The sequence below is a fragment of the Diabrotica virgifera genome, chromosome 5, assembly GCF_917563875.1.
Source record: "Diabrotica virgifera virgifera chromosome 5, PGI_DIABVI_V3a".
NCBI lineage: Eukaryota > Metazoa > Arthropoda > Insecta > Coleoptera > Chrysomelidae > Diabrotica > Diabrotica virgifera.
Genome location: NC_065447.1, coordinates 225008941 through 225031950, shown reverse-complemented (window position 1 = coordinate 225031950; position 23010 = coordinate 225008941). Strand labels below are relative to the sequence as shown.

Below are 23010 nucleotides of genomic sequence, written 5' to 3'. Positions count from 1 at the left end.
ATAACAAACCAAAAATAACCTTAGCTATCTTGTTTTATTTCTACTTTTACTTGATGAACTTCTCTAAGATGTTTTGTCAGATATTCATCTCCACCAAAATTTGCTGAACAAATTTCACACTTCTTAATTTCGTGTAACCTTTGATGTATATTCAAAGCGAAATTTGTAGCGAAACCTTTCTCACACGTTTTACAAAAGAATTCCTTGGCTTCTTCTATTCCATGTTTTGATTTTAAATGGGTCCGTAATGAAACCCGCTGTCTAAACCCTTCTAAGCAATGCTGACAAACGAACGGTTTTTCATTGGTATGTTGTCTGGTATGAGCTCTTAAAACACGCTTACAAAAAAAGCCAGTACCACAATATTCACAAACGTGAGGTCTCAGTTTTTCGTGAGTCATTCGTACATGTCTTAATAAATTGGCGTTGGTAATGAAAGCTTTTCCACACGTGTTGCATTTAAAGTTCCTTAGACCGATATGAGCCTTTCTTTTATGCAATAAAAAACTATATTTTATTCGAAAGCTTTTACCACATTCTTCACAAATGTATTGATGAGCAGTATGCTTGTGGTAATGAAAGATATGACCTCTTAAACTTTCAAAATTTTTGAACGTTACTCCGCAAGTAGAACATACTGATGGACCTGCTGTATGCAACCTGATGTGTTTCTTTAAGTTGCCTGATCTAACGATTCGGCTGCATATATGACATTGACTTTTCTTATGTTTTAAGCTGTGCAGATTGAACTTCTGTTTGTCTAAAAACCAAAAAACATAATATTTTATAACTATATTTTACTAAATAATTAGAATTGCACGTCACATATTCAATTACGTGGCCAGTCATAGAATTTATGACAACATAATGTCAATCAAAGTTATGATTATAATCATAGCCTCCACCCTCCACCCGTTGTGACTTAGACCGCCACCCGTACAAAAATCAAATGGCCTTGGAACAGTTGGATACCCACAAACCACAGAGGTCTACAAAGCCAACATAACCCATGCCATCAGTCAAGGTCTAACCTGATTTTTGCGATAGTCATAGAAATCGGACGTTTCGGATGTGAGCCACCTAGCGAAGCCATCGCAGACATTTCAACGTTAGTCTAGACTACTACTACTACATTGTTTGATTTGCTTGTCTGGATAATGTTCAGAAGAAATGCGTTCAATGTGCTTCCCCGTTTAGGATTTTGTCCTCTTCAGGGTTTGAGGTGAATGTATTGTGTTGGCAACAAAAGCAAACAGTCCGAAAAACACACTGGGGCAAGCGCCGTGTCCTGGTGTTCTTGGATCCTGGGTTATGCCGGACGGTGGTATCCAGAAGGCTAAGAAGTCAACAGAGAAGAAAGTTTGATGGATTGTTGTTGGTTCCATAGACATTTACGTGTACTGTCCGTGCTTTGCTCTCGACCAGTCTCCCTAGAAACCATTGTACAACGACAGGCGAACCTGCGTCCCTCGTCGGCGGTCAGGAGGTGGCTTTGAGTTCAGCGTGGACAGTGTGCGTTCGAGTGGAGAAAATAGTTGCGGCTATTTTCTTGGGACGAACAGGTATAATTGTGCAATGAAGTTGGGAAACCGCAAAAAACCAACTTCTCCCTGTTCGGGGTTAGTCTAGACCGGTTCAGTATATATTGCGTTACCATAGAAATAAAGAACAATTTCGATTTCTTTCTAACGTATTAAGTTGGAAGTGACGGAAAAAAGGTACGTCCGTGACTAAAGCCATTCATAACATTTATTCTAGTTGTTGATAGATGGCGCTATAATCGAAAAAAAAAAATGATTTATGTATTATATATACGATTATAATCTGTACAATTTATAAGAATATACAAATAAAAAAAGTACCTTATTATAAATGAAATAAGCGCAATTGATTTGTTTTTATAGCAAATTACGATTCTGACAACTGTCAGATTTAACTAAAATGTCATGCTATGATTCTCTACATTCTTAAAATCATATATTACGTCATTAATGACATACTGAAATACTGAAAAGAACTTTAAGTTATAGTCGTATAGATATGTAATAGGTAAATACCTAAATCATTTCTTTTCCGATTATAGCGCCATCTATCAACAACTGCAATAAATGTTATAAATGTGTATCTATCACGGACGTACCTTTTTTCTGTCACTTGTGTCGCACTGAAAAAAGCCTCTGAGAAGCACCATATTATGTACTTTTATCAGACCACCCAATAGGGAACTTGCACATTTTTGTTATTACATAATAATGTTCAGTTTTGTTTAAAAATGAGATTTCCGAAATTTCACGCCTCAAAAACTCATAATAACTTAGAAGTACAAATTTAAAATCTTCTGTATATTTAAACCATTTAATTTAAAGCATATAATATGGACCACATATACTACACATATAAACGTTCAAATTTAGATGGGAGGCCATCTCAGATTTTGCCTTTTACAAAAATGTCGGGGATTCAAAATGGCGACTATACATATGTGACTAATAGCACGATAACTGTTGAATGAGACTTCAGACTTCAACAAAATTTGGTATATAGGTTCTCTTTTTTATGTATAAGATCGATGTCTTAAAAAATCCGAAGAATAGGTTTACCAGAAGTTGGGTTTTTCCTGGTTTTTATGTAAAAATATGCTGTTTTTTTTTCAACTCTTTCACCCTGCATGTATTAATTTTTCAAAAAGTTAATACGGCCATTAAAAAGAGCGTAAAAAAAAATTTTTTTAAATATTTTTAACTTTTTAGTTATGTTAATTACCATTTAATAAATGCAAAACGTATCTTCACATGTCTATATGCGACAGATTCGTGCAAATATTATAAGAATTATTGCGCATTTAATGGTAGAAGCATATAACTTGGGCCACATATGCTACACGTATAGAGGTTCAAATTTAGATACGAAGCCACCTCAGTTTTTGTTCCTTTTACAAAAATGGCGGGCATTTAAAATGGCGACTGTACATATGTGACTAATAGCACGGTAACTTTTGAACGAGATAACATAATTCAACCAAATTTGGTATATAGGTTCTTTTTTTGATGAATAATATCGAGGTGTTGAACCGGAAGAATCGGTATACCAGAATTTGTGTTTTTACTGTTTTTTTTTATGTAAAAATATGTTGTTTCTCTTTCAATTCTTTCACCCTGTATATGCTAATTTTTCAAAAAGGTAATACCGGCGTTGAAAAGAGCGTAAAAATATTTTTTAGGAAATATTTTAAACTCTTTAGTTATATTAATTACCACTTAATAAATGCATAACGTATCTTCACATGTAGGTACCTATGTGCGGCAGATTCGTGCAAATAATAATATAAGAATTATTGTGCATTTAATGGTAGAAGCATATAATTTGGACAATACATACTACACATACAAAGATTCAAATTTAGATATGAGGCCATCTCAGATTTTGTCTTTTACAAAAATGGCGGGCATTCAAAATGAATCTGCCGCCCATAGGTACATGTGAACGAACATACGTTATGCATTTATTAAATGGTAATGAACACAACTGAAAAGTTAAAAATATTTCCTAAAAAATATATTTACACTCTTTTCAATGGCGGTATTACCTTTTTGAAAAATTTATATATAAAGGGTGAAAGAATTGAAAAAGAAACAACATATTTTTACATAAAAGAACAGTAAAAACACAAATTCTTTTAAACCGATTCTTCCGGTTCAAGACCTCGATATTATTCATCAAAAAAACAACCTATATACCAAATTTGGTTCAAATCTGACGTCTAGTTCAAAAGTTATCGTGCTATTAGTCAGATATGTATAGTCGCCATTTTGAATCCCCGCCATTTTTGTAAAAGGAACAAAAACTGAGATGGCCTCGTATCTAAATTTGAGCCTTAATATGTGTAGTTATGTGGTCCAAATTATATGCTTCTACCATTAAATGCACAATAATTCTTATAATATTTGCACGAATCTGCCGCATATAGGTACATGTGAAGATACGTTTTGCATTTATTAAATGGTAATTAACATAACTAAAAAGTTAAAAATATTTCCTAAAAAATATTTTTACGCTCTTCTCAATGGCGGTATTAATTTTTTGAAAAATTAATACATACATGGTGAAAGAATTGAAAAAAAAACAGCATATTTTTACAGAAAAAACAGGAAAAACACAATTTCTGGTAAACCGATTCTTCTGGTTCAAGACCTCGATCTTATACATCAAAAAAAGAACCTCCATACCAAATTTGGTTGATATCTGAAGTCTCATTCAAAAGTTATGGTGCTATTAGTCACATATGTATAGTCGCCATTTTGAATCCCCGCCATTTTTGTAAAAGGCAAAATCTGAGATGGCCTCCCATCTAAATTTGAACGTTTATATGTGTAGTATATGTGGTCCAAATTATATACTTCTATGATTAAATGCACAATTGTTTCACATATCGGCTGCATTATCCAGAATGTTCATCAGGTCTATAGATGGGCAGACATTTCTAGAAAAGGACCTGTTCCCTATTTAAGAGAAGCGTGTTATTATTTGAGTTAGTTAAAGCTAGAATTTGTAAAGTAAACTTGTATAAATAAATAAAGTTTTATATAAATATGAACCGCTCGTTTCATTATCATTGTAAGTTGTTAAACTTATTACAATATGAACCTAATTGAAGCGTCCGAAATCAAGAAGATTTGGGAAAGTGAACAGGAATATGTTAAAAATCCATTTTGTAGTATTTAATAAAATGAGTATCAATGAGAATAAAGACAGGTAATTATATAAGCAAAGACAAGTAAGTAATAAGTTGCCATGGTTGTATAACCTTTGACATTGGGCGTGAACACAAAATCATGAAGTGCTTTAAAATGCTGTTAGAAATAGAAACATTTAATCCTAATTATTAAACATTTACAAATGCAGGACATGATGATATCTACATTAAAATTAGGGCTCTTATAAAGAAAAAAAAATCTAGCGGATTTACGATCGCTGTTGGATCCCTGGCTCGGTCGCATATTTACAGATGCTTCTATACTACGGCACCATAATAGTGCTGAAATCGATTAGCCTTTGAAATACACTATTACATTACGCTACAAACCCTCATTGATTTCGGCACCTATTAAATTATAAGATATCTACAAACTAAACGGAGGCGATATTTATTGTCGTTTTCTGCGCTGCTTCGATTGATAACTTAGTTTGTTTTTCGGTAGATGGCCCTAGTTCATCCGTGACATTTCTTTCTTTGCAATTCGGAAAGGCCCAATCTATGGTAAATGGTTAAAGCGGAGAGAAGAGGATATGGGTTTACTGATGAGGGGAAAAAGATCTCCGAAACCGGTATAGACTCTTCCTGCACTCTCCGCTTTAACCAGAGTATTATCTGTTTGAATCTTTCTTGTTGGAGCTTTACCACGCTGAGTAGATGAGTTGTGAATCATTTAAAATTCTCTCATCTTAATTTCCTCGGCACCCTGTATGATTTATAAATTTTGAAAGTCTCAGGAGGTGTAACCAAAGAAAGTATGCCACCTGTTGTCAATCTGGTGGTACGGAGGCGATATTTATTGTCGTTTTCTGCGCTGCTTCGATTGATAACTTAGTTTGTTTTTCGGTAGATGGCCCTAGTTCATCCGTGACATTTCTTTCTTTGCAATTCGGGAAGGCCCAAGCTATGGTAAATGGTTAAAGAGGAGAGAAGAGGATATGGATTTACTGATGAGGGGAAAAAGATCTCCGAAACCGGTATAGACTCTTCCTGCACTCTCCGCTTTAACCAGAGTATTATGCAGCTGCTGCATTTTCGTTTTGCAAAGAAATTGAGAATGTTTATACATTTATAAGATATCTATTAATTATGGCGCCTAAGTTTTTATTGCAATTAATATTATTGTAGGTATTGCATATTTCAATTTATTGTATTCAAATAGAAATGTCGAAACTGCAATAAACCTAGCATACTTAAGAATGTGTTTATTGGCCCTAATCCGAGAAATAAATGAAACAAAAATTTAAAAAAAGTCAACGAATAAAAAACAAATAAATATGTTTTATTTTTATTTATTTATAAGTACAGTTATAATTACTCGTATACAGTGCGTCCACAAAGTAACGCCTAAATTTATTATTAGCTAAATAAACAACATTATTAGAAATTACCTAAACACGTCGATTTTTGGTTTTAGTTTATGATTTTTTGGCATATATATATATCATACTAGTGACGTCATCCGTCTGGACGTGATGACGTAATCGATGATTTTTCAATAAGAATAGGGGTCGTGTGATAGTACATTTGAAAGGCAATTAAATTCTCTATTCAGTAATATAAACAGTAACATAATTATTTATACAGGGTCTCCAAAAGCAATTTTTTAATTAAATTAATTGACATAAAAAGAAGACTTTGCGTAGTTTATTTAATTCAAAATATATTTTTCTGCTGTCAGAAAACAGAAATAAAATGTTTATTTCAAATATAAACATTATTTTATGCTTAAATTCAATGTTTAAGCTGCCACCCACCTTCCTCTTGACGGTTTGAACATTTAATTTAAGCGAAAAGTAATGTTTATTTGTCAAATAAAATTTTTATTTCTGTTTTATGACAGCAGTAAAATGTATTTTGAATTAAATAAATTACACACATTCTTCTTTTTGTGTTAATTTAATATAAAAAAAAATTAGACACTCTGTATAAATAATTATGTTAATGTTTATATTATTGAATAGAGAATTAAATTGCCTTTCAAATGGGCTAGCACACGACCCCTATTCTCTTTTAAAAAATCATCGACTACGTCATCACGTTCAGACGGATGACGTCACTAGTATGATATAAATGCCAAAAAATCATAAATTAAAATCAAAAGTCGACCTGTTTCGGTAATTTTTAATAATGTTGTTTCTTTAACTAATAATGAATTTATGCGATACTTTATGGACGCACTTTATACGAGTAATTATATCAAGTACTTATAAATAGATAAAATTAAAAAATATTTATTTCTTTTTTATTCAATGGCGTTTTTTTTATAATTTTTGTTTTATTTGTTTCTCGTGTTAGGGTCAATAAACACATTCTTAAGTATGCTAGGTTTATTGTAATTTAGACATTTCTATTTAAAATTTCGACATTTCTATAAAAAAAATTAAAAGTAAAGCAACAAAATGTACCTATGTATCTATAAAAATAATGTTGTAGTACTTATGTTATGAAATAAGAAATTTATGACTATGAATCTGCAATCAATCACAAACAAGTCTGGCTAATTGGCTCTGTCAGACATTTTTCAGAAAGGAAAAGACATTTCTATTCCTGTTTTTCAAGCAATAAATTGAAATATAAGCATACAATACTTAGAATAATATTAATTGCAATAAAAACTTAGACACCATGATGTCTTATAATTTAATAGGTGCCGAAATCAATGAGGGTTTGTAGCGTAATAGTGTATAATATCAAAGGCTAACCGATTTCAGCACTCTGGTGCCGTAGTATAGGAGCATCTGTAAATATGCGGCCCCGGTCATGAAAAAATAAAAAGGCCAACGTCATAGTATAAAATTCTACAGATTATACGGCTTGGTCTGGAACAAGCTGGTGTCTGATCGGCCTAAGGAGCAGCGGTACGGCAAGGGATAAGGGCTTGTGGCTTGGTGATACTCCTTCATAGATCCCTACCGGAAGGGTGGTATAACGGTGTAGGTATATATAAACAAAAAAATAAGAATAATTCATTACCTGAAAAAGTTAAATTACATGTTTCACAAGTAAAGCCAGTGCTCTCGATACATTTCTGGTCTTCATCAAGTATCTCGTGTACTTCTTGATCTAGTGATTCCTTTTCTTCTTTAATTGCGTTTGGTTGATTTGTTGTTTCTACTCCTTCAGTTTTTACATCATGTTTTACACTTCCTTCATTTGCATCTTCATCTGTTGTTGCTTCATTTGAGTTATCATATGCATCTTCATCTGTTGCTGCTTCATTTGAGTTATCAAATAATTTTGACTTGCATTGGGTTTTATTTTGTGTTATTACTGGATTAGATTTTTTCGAAACAACCTTTTGTTTAGCAGTTTTTGTCTTGTTTTGTACTGAAGATTCGCCTTTATTAACAATACGGGTTATCACTGTACTTTCGAATGTTGTCTTTTTCTTTTTTAGACCTTCTAATAAGAATTGATGTGCCTTTATAATACGTTTCTTAACCATCAAACACATCTGAACTTCTTTTGCGCATTTTATACAACTATATTTTGGTAAGCCATCCTCTTCGTCTACCTTTAACATAAAATAGCATATGAAACATCTACTGATGCTACAAAATCCAGTGGCGGATCTAGACATTTGCCTTGGGAGGGAAAATTTGCCTGGGGGGGGGGGGAACTTCCGATGAAACACCATCAAAAGACATAAAAATGATTATAAACCCAATCTACATAAAAGACATAAATAATAATTTATAATATGCATTAAGTTCCCTTAGGGACCGTTCAAGTATTACGTAACGCAGGTTGGGGGGAGGGGGGGGGTCAAAAATCTTCAAAAATTGCGTTACGCAATAGTTAAACTCCCATAAGAGTGCGTTACGTAGGGGGAAGGGGGGGTTAAAAATCTTCAAAAACCGCGTTACATAATAGTTGAACGCTCCCTTAATTTTTCTAACTAACGTGTTTATTGGGTTGAATTTGTCTGTCTGTAGTTTCATTTTCATGTCAGCTAATATATATTTTTGTTTCAACAATTGTTTCCTTAATTTTGGACTTTGTGGGGGGGGGGTAAATTTCCCCATTTTCCCTCCCCATAGATCCGCCACTGACAGAATCATCAGTAGACAATAACTTATTAATTTGTAATCAATATTTTTTGCATTTCTATTGGATACTAAAGCTGACCTCATATAAGAGAACTAACATTTTTTGTTGGAAAAATGTTTAAATAGCAGATTCATTTAGAATTTTAAACTACTAAATTAACTTTTTTGTTTGCCTGTACCAGGACAGTGCCTGAACGATCATCCACAAAATATTTTGATAGGGAAGTAAATGTAAGTTCATTCACAGTAAAAGTCCCAGATTAAGAATGTACCAGAAAGAAGTTCCAAAAAGAAAAGTTTTCAGATTTAAACAATTATGTACCATTTTAATTTTTTTTTATAATGGTCAATTCTGTATCTGAGACTTTTCGCTTTTATTTAAGAGATGTCGCTGATTGTGTCCCAAAGTGGATTTTAAACGATCTTTAAAATTCAACATAAATAAGTAGACAAGGCGAAAACGGCGGGTTCGTTGGAAAAAATATTGCTATGAGATTTTTTTGTTTAATTACATTCGTGAGACATCCCAGAATAAGGTTCAAGAAGTCGCCCACGTGAAAATTGGCCCGGACAATTTTTTTGTAGGTTTTTTGGACCATTCGGGATAAAAAAGGTCTCTTATAATTTTTCTCTAGAGTTGATCGTTTTCGAGTTATAAGCAATTTAAAATTGAAAAAAAAACGAAACATGGCGATTTTTAAGGCTTAATCTTCTTCTTCTTCAGGTGCCGTCCTCGTTCCGAAGTTTGGCTATCATCAAGGCTATGCGTATTTTTGATACCGTAGATCTAAATAATTGGCAGCTGCTGCACTTGTACCAATCTCTTAAATTCTTCAACCATGAATGTTTTCTTCTGCCAATGGATCTTTTACCTATTATTTTTCCCTGAATAATTAATTGTAGTAGCTGGTACTTTTGTCCCCTCATTATATGTCCCAAGTATTGCAGTTTGCGCTTTTTAATAGTAAGCGCAAGTTCTTTTTCTTTCTGCATCCTTCGCAACACTTCCATGTTTGTCACTCTATCTGTCCACGATATTCTCAGTATCCTGCGGTACATCCACATCTCGAATGCTTCTATTTTCCTTGTATCGATCTTTTTCAGAGTCCAAGCTTCCATTCCATAGAAAAGAACTGACAGCACGTAACATCTCATCAGGCGAATTTTAAGATTTAAACTTAGCTCTCTTCCGCATAAAACTGTTTTCATTTTGGTAAAAGTAGCTCTAGCTTTTTCTATTCTGATCTTGATTTCTTCAGAGTTGTCGTTGTTTTCATTAATCACAGTTCCCAGGTAATTATATTTTCTAACACGCTCAATTCTTTGATCATGTACGGTTATGTCAGAAAAATTTTGTGGAGATTTCGACACCATCATTATTTTTGTTTTTTTGATGTTAAGTGATAAACCGAACTTTTCGCTGCACTCTACTATTCTGTTTATCAGTGTTTGGAGATCTTCCGCTTAATAACTCGCGTTAAAATTTATTATAATGAAAGTCAGAAAGTGACTAAATCAAAGTTTAATGCCCCCCCCCCCTACAAGATCCCGAAGAAATTTTTGTCATTATTTTATTACTAAGCTGTTATTTTTAAGTAATAATATTGAGCGCCATGCACGTGGTAGCCGGCCGTAAATGCTGAGTGCGAGAGAGATGCCACTCCGGCAGTTCAATTGTGCATCTTACTTGCACTCACATTTACGGCCACCTACCACGTGCATGGCGCTCAGTATTATTACTTAAAAATAACAGCTTAGTAATAAAATAATCACAAAAATTTCTTCGGGATCTTGTAGGGGGGGGGGGGGGGGGCAGTAAACTTTGATTTAGTCACTTTCTGACTTTCATAATAATAACTTTTAATCGAGTTATTAAACCTTCAAAATCGCCATTTTTCGTTTTTTTCAATTTTAAATTGCTTATAACTCGAAAACGATCAACTTTAGAGAAAAATTATAAGAGATTTTTTATCCAGAATGGTCCAAAAAACCTACAAAAAAATTGTCCGGGCCAAAAATATTGATTTTTGCAATTTGATTAAAAAAAATTGTTAAAAAAAATTTGGCCCACTTTTCACGTGGGCGACTTCTTGAACCTTATTCTGGGATGTCTCACAAATGTAATTATGCAAAAAAATCTCATGTGAATATCTTTCCCAACGAACCCGCCGTTTTCGCCTTGTCTAAAGGCAGTTTGATTTCGTTTTGCTTCAGAGGTGTGCAAGCAGCTCTACTGAGGAAGTCTGTAAGACAGAAACAGCTGTCTGGAGATAGTGCATCGCCTCTGAATCAAAAGGAAAAATAAACTGTCTTTTTTCACTTCTATCTTTACTCAGATTTGAGTACTAGGAACTTTTTTCGGACCGTTTTTTCCTAGACGAATGAAAGCAGAATGTGACTGCATATCGTAGAGTCCTTTTCGCTTTCTTTATTCGTCGTCTGTTGTCTTATAAATTGTAAAAGTCACAGATTAAGGATGTACCAGAAAGAAGTTCCAAAAAGAAAAGTTTTCAGATTTAAATAATTATTTACCATTTTAATTTTTATTATAATGGTGAATTATGTATCTGAGACTTTTCGCTTTTATACAATTGTAAGTTGTTTGCCTGCCCGGCAAATAAGAGAAAATCGAAAAATGGCTTAATAGTCTAGTAAAATAAAATTACACTACATGTAAATCAAAATGTAAATTCGTACAGGTTGAAACAAATTTTATACCAAAGTTTAGGTGGGTACAAAAGATATTTTCAAGAAAGTATCCAAATCATATAAGGGGATCATTGTTTAAATAATTAAAAAGGGGTCATTTTTGCAAAAAAATTTCTTTTTTAACTGCTGAGGTCATTCAATTACTAATGAAGGTATATAGGATTGTTTTCTGCAAAGTTGAAGGGTAAATCTTTCACACAAGACTTACTAAATTAAATTTGACCCCCAATTTATTTAAATAATTATACATAAAACTTTAAAAACAAATTTGCAAAAAATTATTTTTAGCGTTTTAAATAAGCACTATAAAATATCTTATTTTACAGGAGAAGTTGCACGATATTATCAGTATTAATAAAAAAAAAATTGGTCCAAAAATATGTAATATTTTTTGAGATATTGAATTTGTTTATTAAATGTTACTCTATTTTCAATTGCAAAAACGCGGTTGTTGCCAAAGAAATATTCACCTGTATTAAATCTTATTATTTTTATTTTTATGTATATATTCAATAAATGTATTGATAAATTTAAATTTCAATTAAACTTCCCTCTAAAATGGCATTTGAAAATTATTCAAATTTGTTTATAATTTGTTTTTTTAATAACGTCGCGGGGATTAACTGTTTTTAAATGCCGTTTAGATAATTGGGTTCCTGGGAATTTTTCACTAATTAACAAATTTTTTTGTCTCTTTTTCCTGTTCTTTTTTTTTCTTGGGGTTATATTACTACGGGCCCTTTTAAGGTTAAGTTTCATTAAGAATGTCGAACCTCTAAGTTGTAGATTCTAGAACTAAAAATATTAAGATTGGTTTAAATTCACTTATATAAAATGTGGCTACTTACTGAGTTACAGGGTGTTTTATTTAAAAATTTGAAAATTATTTTTACCAAGTACTGTCAAACTATTTGACGTATCCTTATCATACTTGGCAAAAAGTGTGGGTACTATACAGTCTACTAAATTGTGATAAATAAAAGTTTCTATCTACTACCAGAGGCGTACAACAGGGGATAGTTAATGGTTGACCCTTCCCAATTTCTATACCACCACTGAGGGAATTACTATTTTAGCGAAATTTTTCGATTTTCCAATACATTCTATATAAATAATATACTCATTACTGGTAACGATTGAGTCATTAGTTTTCGAGATATTGGACGTTAAAAATGAAACGGCATAGTTATTTTGATTCATTCATTCATTCATTTTAAACTTCCAATATCTCTCAAACTTGTGACTTTATCGATACCACTAAAGTTATTTACATAGAAAGTATTGAAGAATCGAAAAATTTCGCTAAAATAGTAATTCACTCAGTGGCGTAGAATTTGGGAAGGTTCAATCATTCAATATCCCCTGTCGTACGCCTCTGGTACTAGCTAGAAACGTTTATTAATCACAATTTAGTAGGGTGTATAATAGCCACACTTTCTGCCAAGTATGATAATACGTCAAATAGTTTTAAAATACTTGGTAACAATAATTTTTAAATAAAACACCCTGTAACTCAGTAAGTAGCCACATTTTATTTAAGAGATTTTAGTTAAATCTTAATATTTTTAGGTCTAGAATCTACAACCCAGAGATTCGACATTGTTAATAAAATTTAACCCTAAAAGGGCCCGTAGTAATATAACTCCAAGAAAAAAAAAGAAGAAAAAACGACAAAAAAATTTTGTTAATTAGTAAAAAATTCCCAGGAACCCAATTATCGAAACGGAATTTAAAAAAAAACTTAATCCCCGTGACGGTGTTAAAAAACAAATTATAAACAAATTTGAATAATTTTCAAATGCCATTTTAGGGGGAGTTTAATAGAAATTTGAATTTATCAATACATTTATCCAAAATATACATAAAAATAAAAAGATGTTAAGCAGGTGAATATTTCTTTGGCAACAACCGCGTTTTTGCAATTGAAAATATAGTAACATTTAAAAAACAAATTCAATATCTCAAAAAACATTAAATAATTTTCGACCAATTTTTTTTTGCTTAATACTGGTAACTTAACTATATAAAACAAGATATTCTATAGTGCTTATTTAAAACGCTAAAAATAATTTTTTGCAAATTTGTTTTTAAAGTTTTATATACAATTATTTAAATAAATAGGGGGTCAAATTTAATTTAGTAAGTCTTATGTGAAAGATTTACCCTTAAGCTTTGCAGAAAACAATCCTATATACCTTAATTAGTAATTGAATGACCTCAGCAGTTAAAAAAGAAATTTTTTTGCAAAAATGACCTCTTTTTAATTATTTAAACAATGATCCCCTTATATGATTTGGATACTTTCTTGAAAATATCTTTTGTACCCACCTAAACTTTGATATAAAATTTGTTTCAACCTGTACGAATTTACATTTTGACTTTTTTTATTTTATTAGGCTATAATAGCAATCAGTACTAATAACCCTTCTACCACCCACACTGTGCTTAAACAAATTGCTTGTGGATGCATAAAAGATTACCAAAAAAAAATTTCAGAAAACTGGGAATAAATTATTCAATATTTAGCAAGAAATACATGGGTGTTAATTTTTGATAACGTTGATGAGATATTTTTTGTGAAAAATATGTTGTTATTGATATTGATGCAGATACCTATACATACGATATTGTGTTTGAAAATATTCCAACTTCACTTTAAATATGAATTAAATATATATAACAAAATTAAAGAGAGTAATTAACTAACTTTAAAACCCTGATAAAACCGGTCCTTATAAACTTACGTGCATAGAAATCGGCCCACCTAAAAATTTGGTCATTTTTGATGTCTCATATTTCCTAAACCTGTTGTCCGATTTTAGAGATTTTTTTAACATGTCATAGCTTTATTCTTCAAGAATACCGATGTAAAAATATTGTTGCTAAACAGATAAGTGTCATTGTATACTGAGTGTAACAATGATACTGTCTTTTTTCTCAAAAGTTCGCAACACTCTGTGGAAAATTCTAGCATTTATAAAATCCTGAAATTAAAACCCAACTATAGCCTCAGGTTTTCTAAACATTTTGTTTTATAATTCATTCGTTTACGCTGGATAATAAGAAAGTTAGGTACTTCACAACTAAACATGTTCTTCATGAAAAATAATGACAGTTTGCTTTATAAACGTATGTTTGCAAATGTTTCGTTTCCGATATACAGGATGTTGAATTTTTTCTTACAAACTGACGATTTATTTACTGCTCTAAAACCAGTTGAGATATGCAAATAAAATTTGGTAGGTTTTAAGAGATAGTTATTGCGGATTTTTTGACATAAAATTAAGAATTTTATATTTACCATTAGCGTGCATACGGGTAATATGATCGGTCATATTACCCGTATGCGCGCTAATGGTGTATATTAAGTTCGCATCACCCTGTGGAATATTCTGGCATTTATAAAATACGGAAATTAAAGCACAACTACAGTCTCAGGTTTTCATAACATTCTGTTTTTTTATTCATTCGCTTATGTGGGATAATAAAAAAGTTAGATACTTTAACAACTAGACATGTTCATCATTAATACACGGTGTTTTTAAATAAGTATGACAAACTTTAAGGGGTAATCCTGCATGAAAAAATAATGACAGTTTGCTTTATAAACGTATGTTTGCAAATGTTTCGTTTCCGTGATACAGGATGTTGAATTTTTTCTTACAAACTGACGATTTATATACTGCTCTAAAACCAGTTGAGATATGTAAATAAAATTTGGTGGGTTGTAAGACGTAGTTATTGCACATTTTTTGACATACAATTAAAAATTTAATATACACCATTAGCGCGCATACGGGTAATATGACCGATCATATTACCCGTATGCACGCTGATGGTGAATATAAAATTCTTAATTTTATGCCAAAAAATCCGCAATAACTATCTCTTAAAACCTACCAAATTTCATTTGCATATCTCAACTGGTTTTAGAGCAGTAAATAAATAGTCAGTTTGTAGAAAAAATTCAACATCCTGTATATCGGAAACGAAACATTTGCAAACATACGTTTATAAAGCAAACTGTCATTATTTTTTCATGCAGAATTACCCCTTAAAGTTTGTATCACTTATTTAGAAACAACGTGTATTCATGAAGAACATGTTTAAATGTTAAAATACCTAACTTTCTTATTATCCAACGTAAACGAATGAATCAAAAAACAAAATGTTAAGAGAACCTGAGACTATACGCTCTGAGCTTCGCTCGTGTCGCTCTTAGCGTTTACTAATTCAACTTTCACCGGTAATTTTTAAATTTATTATTTAATTGTTATCGCTTAATATTTACAACGCAAAAAAGGAATTAAATTGTAATCGATTTTTTTAAGATTTTGCTAATCATTTTGACGTTCTATTGATAAAATATGAATTTCTTACTTCAGATACTTTCACAATTATCGTATAGATGGCGCTAAGATTAATTTATAATTAATTAAGGAACATTAAAAAAACTTAAATTCAGTATTTAAAACGTAAGTATATTTAAGGTAAAAATATATTCCACAGCTTTGACCAACTAATATTTTTTATAATTAATGTTTTTAATTTTAATTTTAAATTAATCACTTTGACATTTATGTCAAATTTCCGGTAAACGTTTACAGACTTGCCACTACTGGCGCTCACGAATTTGTAAATATCCCCTCTACGTACGAGCTCACAGCATATAGTTGGGTTTTAATTTCAGTATTTTATAAATGCTAGAATTTTCCACAGGGTGTTGCAAACTTTGAGAAAAAAACACACATTCATTGTTACACCCGGTATACAATGACACTTATCTGTTTAGCAACAATATTATTACATCGATATTCTTGAAGAATAAAGCTATAACATATTAAAAAAATCACTAAAATCGGACAACAGGTTTAGGAAATATGAGACATCAAAAATGACCAAATTTTTAGGTGGGCCGATTTCTATGCACGTAAGTTTATATGGATCAGAGACATGAACACTGACGAAAAGCGATGAGAACTTATTAGGTACGTTTGAACGAAAAATCCTTAGACACATATAAGGGGGTGAAAGAAAATGACGTATGGCGCAGAAGATAGAACTGAACTATACGCAGCATACAACGAACCCGACGTCATAACATCCATAAAGATCGGACGTCTGTGCTGGATGGGCCATGTTGAACGAATGTTGGAGACCGAAACACCAAAACACATAATAAAGCAAACACCAGTAGGGAGAAGATCAAAGGGAAGACCCAAACTTAGATACATGGAACAAGTGGAACAAGATCTGAAAACACTTGAGATTACCCACTGGAAGAACAAAGCAAGGAACAGAACAGAATGGCGGAAAATCCTAGAACAAGCCAGGACCCAAAAAGGCTTGTCGAGCTACTGATGATGATGAATTAACTAACTTTGTACTACACTTGTGAGCAAAAATTGAGTCACTCGATGAATTATACACATTAGATGTCTCAAATTTCCTAAACCTGTTTTCTGATTTGTGTGATTTTTTTAGTATGTTATAGCCCTATTATTTAAGAAAATCGATGCAATAATATTGTTGCTAGTCAGGTAAATGTCATTTCGTCGGTCTAAATCGCAAATTGCATAAGTCACAAATTGAAAATTTTATTTATTATTTTATTTATTTGACAGAAAATCTCCTTTTTACAATATAAAGATATATAGACATTTTTAAGACTAACCTATTAACAAGTAAATATATCACAATAACATATTACTAGAGCTACTGTAATTTTACAGGAGAGACAAAAAAGCGTGGAGTTTGCCTATGTCCTATGAGTAAAATAACTTTCGTTTAGCGAAATTGCCGCGAAATAAAATAATAATTGTGCTTGTGGGAATTGTCATGTGGTAGCTTTTACCGTCTACTACTAGATGAAACCAAAAAACAATTTTCGCAAAAAATGGACTTTGGCAATTTGCGATTTAGACCGACGATTTTATACTGGGTATAACACTCATACTCTGTTTTTTCCTTGAAGTTCGGAACATAATCTGGAATGTTCTAGCATATATAAAATATTTAAATTAAAACACAATTGTAGCATTAGGTTTTCTTAACATTTTGTTTTTTATTCATTTGCTTATGTTCGATAACAAAAGAGATATGCACTTTTATATTACAAATGAGGTATTCTATTTGGCTGTGATCAATATCATTCCAAATCTCTAGAGCTACTGTTTCTACCTTTTGTGAGGTTCTAGGAGGTGGCAAATGCTGTGGTAGTCTTCTGCCAATTATATCCCACAAATGTTCGATGGGGTTAAGATTTAGACTATGCGATGGCTAGTCCATTGTCTGAAGATTTACCTGTTGTAAATATTCAGTTACAGTTCGTGAACGTGAGGTCTTGTATTATCGTGCATTAGCAACAAATTGTTACCAATATACGGAGCCAATAGCATGGTAGCTAAGTCCTTTGCTATGTAAGATCACTGCTGGAACACACTCATCGTGGGTCAAATTCCTTGTAGCATGTTCCATTTCCACCAAACAACAAAAAAAATATGAACTTAATTAAAACTTTAAATAATAAATCTACTAATTTTCACAACAAACCAGACACTTTTTGACTGTTAACAATTTGACATCCATTAAATGATTAATTTCTCTTAGCCTACTTTAGGCTTGTTTATTAAACTAAGCAGAAAATGAAGATTTATTGATGAAACACATGGCTAGTTGTTAACATACCTAACTTTTTTATTATCCAACATAAGCAAATGAATTCAAAAAGAAAATGTTAACACATTCACGGACACAAATGCATATGAAGTCACTTGCTCCATAAGAAAACGTGTCTACGTCTGAAGTGTGTCGTCCAATGTGATAACAGGGTTGCCAGATGAAATTTCAGAATATCCCTAGACGGGAGCTTCAATTTCCCCTAGAAATCCCTAAATCGGATTAATGTCACCTAAAAAAGAAGAAATTGACAGATGACAGCTGTCAATTTAATTTATAACCTATTAAACACTATGTTTAATCCACTTTAATCATTGATTAGGTAATGTTTTAATGTTTACTTAGGAATATTTATGTCAGGGAACAATAAATAATGACAATAATAATAATATTTGAACAAAAAGATATTTAATAACAACAAAAAATGGCGCTAGCACAGTTTAATAAATCCCTAGATTCCAAAAAAAATCCCTCCAGAGCTCCAAAAGCTTGAAAAAATCCCTAGATTCGGGGAAAATCCCTAGACATGGTAACCCTGTGTGATAATAAAGCCTAAGACTACAATTGAGTTTTAATTTCAATATTTTTTATAAATATGCTATAATATACCACAGTGTTCTGAACTTTTTTTGTTACATCCTGTATATTAAATAATAATGAAATTAGGCAATCCAAACCACGTGACCTCTGGTTGGCACACAAACTAACAAAGAGGTTATGTTTGTATCTATTTTTCAATAATTTTTCATTGTTTATCGTCGTATTTTGGATTCATTTGGATTTCGTTTCCTGTTTTTGCGAACTTTATAAACTTTACCACAATGCAAACTGATTATTTAAGGAAATTATTATTGGAAACTCCAGATGTTGCGAGAAAGGTAGGCGAAACAATTTTTTTTACTGTTCATTTTGCCCCGATATTTTTATCAATAATGATGAATTTTGCAAGCAATAACATTATTTCTTTTATTGTTCTAGATATTTATTGAAGCTGAAAATAATTGGGGATTTAGATCCATACGCAATTCAGTCAGAATTGGATTTTACAGTAAAGTGCAGTCCATCAAGTTACTATTATAGATATTTATACATATACATATCTGGTGGAGTCTGATATGTCACAGTTGCTACTCTAAGCAGCAGATGAAAGCATACAAAAGCCTTCAGGCACATAAATATTTTACAGCTGGATTTGTTTTGAATGGAGTAAAAATTGTTAATGATTTCCTGATTTCCATATTATTGTCGGAAAGGTATGCCTTTATTTTATTTATTCACCATTAAGAAATATATGGATAACAGTATTAGTGTCTTTTGGATAAATTGGTTTTAAATATTAGATTTATTTACGTTTATATATCTGTATGAAACCAGACATATCATCCAATCTGTTTATCGTCCTAATCTGTAAACTGCGAACTTCATAATTCTCTGAAAATGATTTATTACTGCCATATATTTGAATTACTGTCATGATTGTTCTAGAATTATATTATATGAATGTCTGATTTTAAATAAAATATTCTCAATCATTGTAAAGAACGCAAATACTCTAATAAAAATAAATTTTTGTAGTTGAAGAATTTCCAAAAAAATAAAATATTTTTTTTAGGTGAATATTTCCAAAAATCTAATGCTAAATGACTAAATGCTTGGGTGGGGTGATAGCCAGTTCTGATGACATAGCAAATTCACATTGTATGCGTATGGCCGGTAATAGTGAAGTCTGCAGCCATATTGCAGCAATCCTATTTTTAGCTTAGTATGCTCAGGGCAAGACAGACGAAGAAGAACCCAATGTATGTACATATGTTACAGCTACATGGTTTGGAGATAGCAACATATCGATACTTTTTTGGCAAAGTAACGTAAGTGACATTTTTGGCGAAAATCATGTTTTTCCATTAAACTAACACTATTATTATTTAGAAGGTACTGCCAAAGTGTAGTAAGCCTAGAATTACTTTAAACATAATATATGTATGGGCTTACTACACTTTGGCAGTGCCTTCTGAACAATAATAGCGTTAGTTTAATGAAAAAACATGATTTTCAAAAATGTCACTTACGTTACTTTGCCAAAAATGTATCGATATGCATTCTCTGATGAAAAACTAATGAATTTTGAAACTGTTCGGTCAGAGTGCTTGTTGCACTCACTAAACGAATTGAAATATAAGATGGCTTTGGCATTGTGTTTTAGTGATATGAAAATGGTTATTCATTTTTAATTATAATGTACTTCTTCATCATGAGTAATTATGTATTGGTCTTTTAAATGTGTATTTATTTTTGTAATTAGTATCAACTTGTAATGATAATATACATTTATCGTTTAAGGTATGACTATGTTTTGACTCTAAAATAAATGTTTTAAAAATCAAATCCTGCCTCTTTCTGTTAGTAACTACCCATGGATATCACAAATTGTGCTTACTGATAGGTTTGTTCGTAGAACGATCAGCAACTCTTACCAACCATCAGACACATGCGCATTCGTAGTCTATGAATGCTAACTATTAACTGCACAACGCTAACTGTTAACTGCTCATGCATCTGATGGTTGGCAGCAGTTGCTAATCGTTTGTGTCGTACTATGAACAAACCTATTAGGTCTGGATCCCATGTACCAAAAAAAATGATTAATAGCAAGCTGAAAATTTGTTACTAGCTTAACGGTATCCAGTTGGACAAACTTTGATGTATTGTGACACTGGAACAGGGGTAGTTTTAATTGTGAAACAGTTTGGAAACTCAGATTTGGAACATCAGATTACAAAAACATCCCATATATTTTGTCGGACAGAACATCCAATTGATCTGTTATCCTTTCATTAAATTCTCATGCAAAAATCAGACTGCTATTACTAACCAACATGATTCCTGTAGTTTGACATGGTCTTCGTGTTCTACTCATTAAAATGCCCAGTTGGTGATTTTTTCACCAGTCTGGTTTTTGCATGAGAGTTTAATGAATTGGTAGCAAATCAATTGGAAGTTTTATCTGACAAATTACATAAACATTTTCGTAGTTTGACATTCCAAATTTTTAACCTGTTCCACAGTTAAAACTTCCAGTGTTCCCGTACATCAAAGTTTGTCGGACTAGACACCATTAAGCTATTGATAAATTTTCAGCTTGCTATTAATCAACTTTTTTTTGGTACACGGGATCCAGGTCTATATGGAATAAATAAATAACAAAACAAATTCCCTGTCAAAACTGCATTTATTTTGAATAGAATGAAAAACAAAATAATATTGTTTTAACAAAATAGGGGATAAATGTTAAAATTTAGTATTAATAAAGTTTGTCACATTGGCCTAAAAATGAATGTCACTAGTTACGTTAGTGTCACATATAAATAACTGTAATAATATTAATAAAAACCATAATTCCTAGCATGAGTGCGTCCTGTTATTTGACAATTTAGTTAGGTGAGGAAACATAAATGAGTTTCTAATATGTTTTCATCGATTGTCATTTGTTTCGAGCTTCTGTCAGATGTTTCTGTCACGGATTATACGACATATGACAGAAGCTCAAAACAAATGACTGTGAATGAAAAGCCCTATAGAGGGAACACGAAAAAAATTAACATTATCCGATCAGCTTGACTTCCACAGTTCACTACTATACAGATTACAGGCATGTTTCAGCACTTAAAATCACCACAAACGAAAAGTTTATAAAATAATTAATCTAATGAATGTCTTTAAATACTATATTAAGCTCAAAATCACGACAAAAAACAAATTAAAATTAACATTATTCTGATCAGTTGGACTTGCACAGTTCACTATTATACAAGTGACAGGCATGTTGTCAGCACTCAAAATCACCAAGAACGTAAAGTTTATAAAATAATTAATCTAATGAATGTCTTTAAATACTATATTAGCTCAAAATCAGGACAAAAAACAAATTAAAATTAACATTATCCCGATCAGTTGGACTTCCACAGTTCACTAATATACAAGTCACAGGCATGTTGTCAGCACTCAAAATCACCAAAAACGTAAAGTTTATAAAATAATTAATCTAATGAATGTCTTTAAATACTATACTACCTCAAAATCACGACAAAAAACAAATAAGAAAAATCAATAATTACATTGAGTTTAGGTTAAGAACAGTTTTGTGTGCCAACCAAAGATCACGTGATTTAACTTTGACAGGTCGATGGATTCCCTAATGGTAACCACTTATAATAATATGAATTTCAGAGCTACATGTTAATGGAAGGAGTATGAGAGGAAGGCCAAAAGAGGCACAGTGGGAAATAGTTAGACAATAAATAACAAGGGATGTGATTGTTTAGTGGATTAATAATGGTATAGCCATGGTATCATGATCAATGTAAAGAAAGCTGCCTTCAAGTCAAATAGGCTTAAAGGTGAGGAGATATCCAATGAATGTATTCGTTTACTGTTTTAAATTGTTCATTATTTAAATAAAGAATAAAATTATAATTTTTTAAAAATATTACCTTTATGGATGTTAATATCTCTAGCATTCGGGGAAAATCTCCACCAAAAATGTTAACTCTGGTTGGAGTTTTATTTAAACATAATCTGCATAGATACAGCGCTACGGGTGAAGTCATTGTGCTTATGAGTTTAAAAATCAAATTCTATTCTATTTGCAAAAACTTATTGTCTTTATGCACTATAAACAAAAAGAGTTTTGTTTATGTTTTATTCCTAGATTTTGTTGTAGATTTGTAGGTTATAGTTATAGAGTTCTTTTCTTCTTCTGCCATTCTATAACTTCAAAATTTAAAATGTTTGTGAAAAATCAGTAAGGTTTTATAGTTT

The 23010-nt window shown here is 31.8% G+C and overlaps 1 protein-coding gene and 1 long non-coding RNA gene across 7 annotated transcripts; one reads left to right on the top strand and one right to left on the bottom strand.

The window, feature by feature from the left end:
• Positions 1 to 19: 19 nt before the first annotated feature.
• LOC126884698 (zinc finger protein 432-like) lies at positions 20 to 23010 on the bottom strand. Of its 6 annotated transcripts, none has more exons than XM_050650807.1 (4): positions 18202 to 18321; positions 14259 to 14498; positions 7730 to 8270; positions 20 to 760 (listed from the first exon to the last, which is right to left on the bottom strand). In XM_050650807.1, exons 2-4 carry the CDS (start codon positions 14349 to 14351, stop codon positions 21 to 23), a joined length of 1374 nt encoding a protein of 457 aa, XP_050506764.1. In that variant the 5' UTR covers positions 14352 to 14498; positions 18202 to 18321; the 3' UTR covers position 20. The 6 variants fall into 6 exon arrangements, with proteins under 6 accessions (XP_050506764.1, XP_050506765.1, XP_050506766.1 ...); XM_050650808.1 differs by having other exon boundaries at positions 18207 to 18321; XM_050650809.1 differs by having other exon boundaries at positions 18268 to 18306.
• LOC126884704 (uncharacterized) lies at positions 18404 to 20577 on the top strand. Its single transcript, XR_007698133.1, has 3 exons — positions 18404 to 19070; positions 19171 to 19445; positions 19805 to 20577. It is a non-coding gene; the product is annotated as an uncharacterized LOC126884704 (long non-coding RNA).

Coding starts and splice junctions, on each gene's coding strand:
- LOC126884698 (XM_050650806.1), bottom strand. CDS start 22,799: ATGACTTCACCCGTAGCGCTGTATCTATGCAGATTATGTTTAAATAAA. Junction 8,271..22,682: donor AGATATTAACATCCATAAAG/GTAATATTTTTA, acceptor TTTATGTTAAAG/GTAGACGAAGAGGATGGCTT. Junction 761..7,729: donor ATGTAATTTAACTTTTTCAG/GTAATGAATTAT, acceptor TTTGGTTTTTAG/ACAAACAGAAGTTCAATCTG.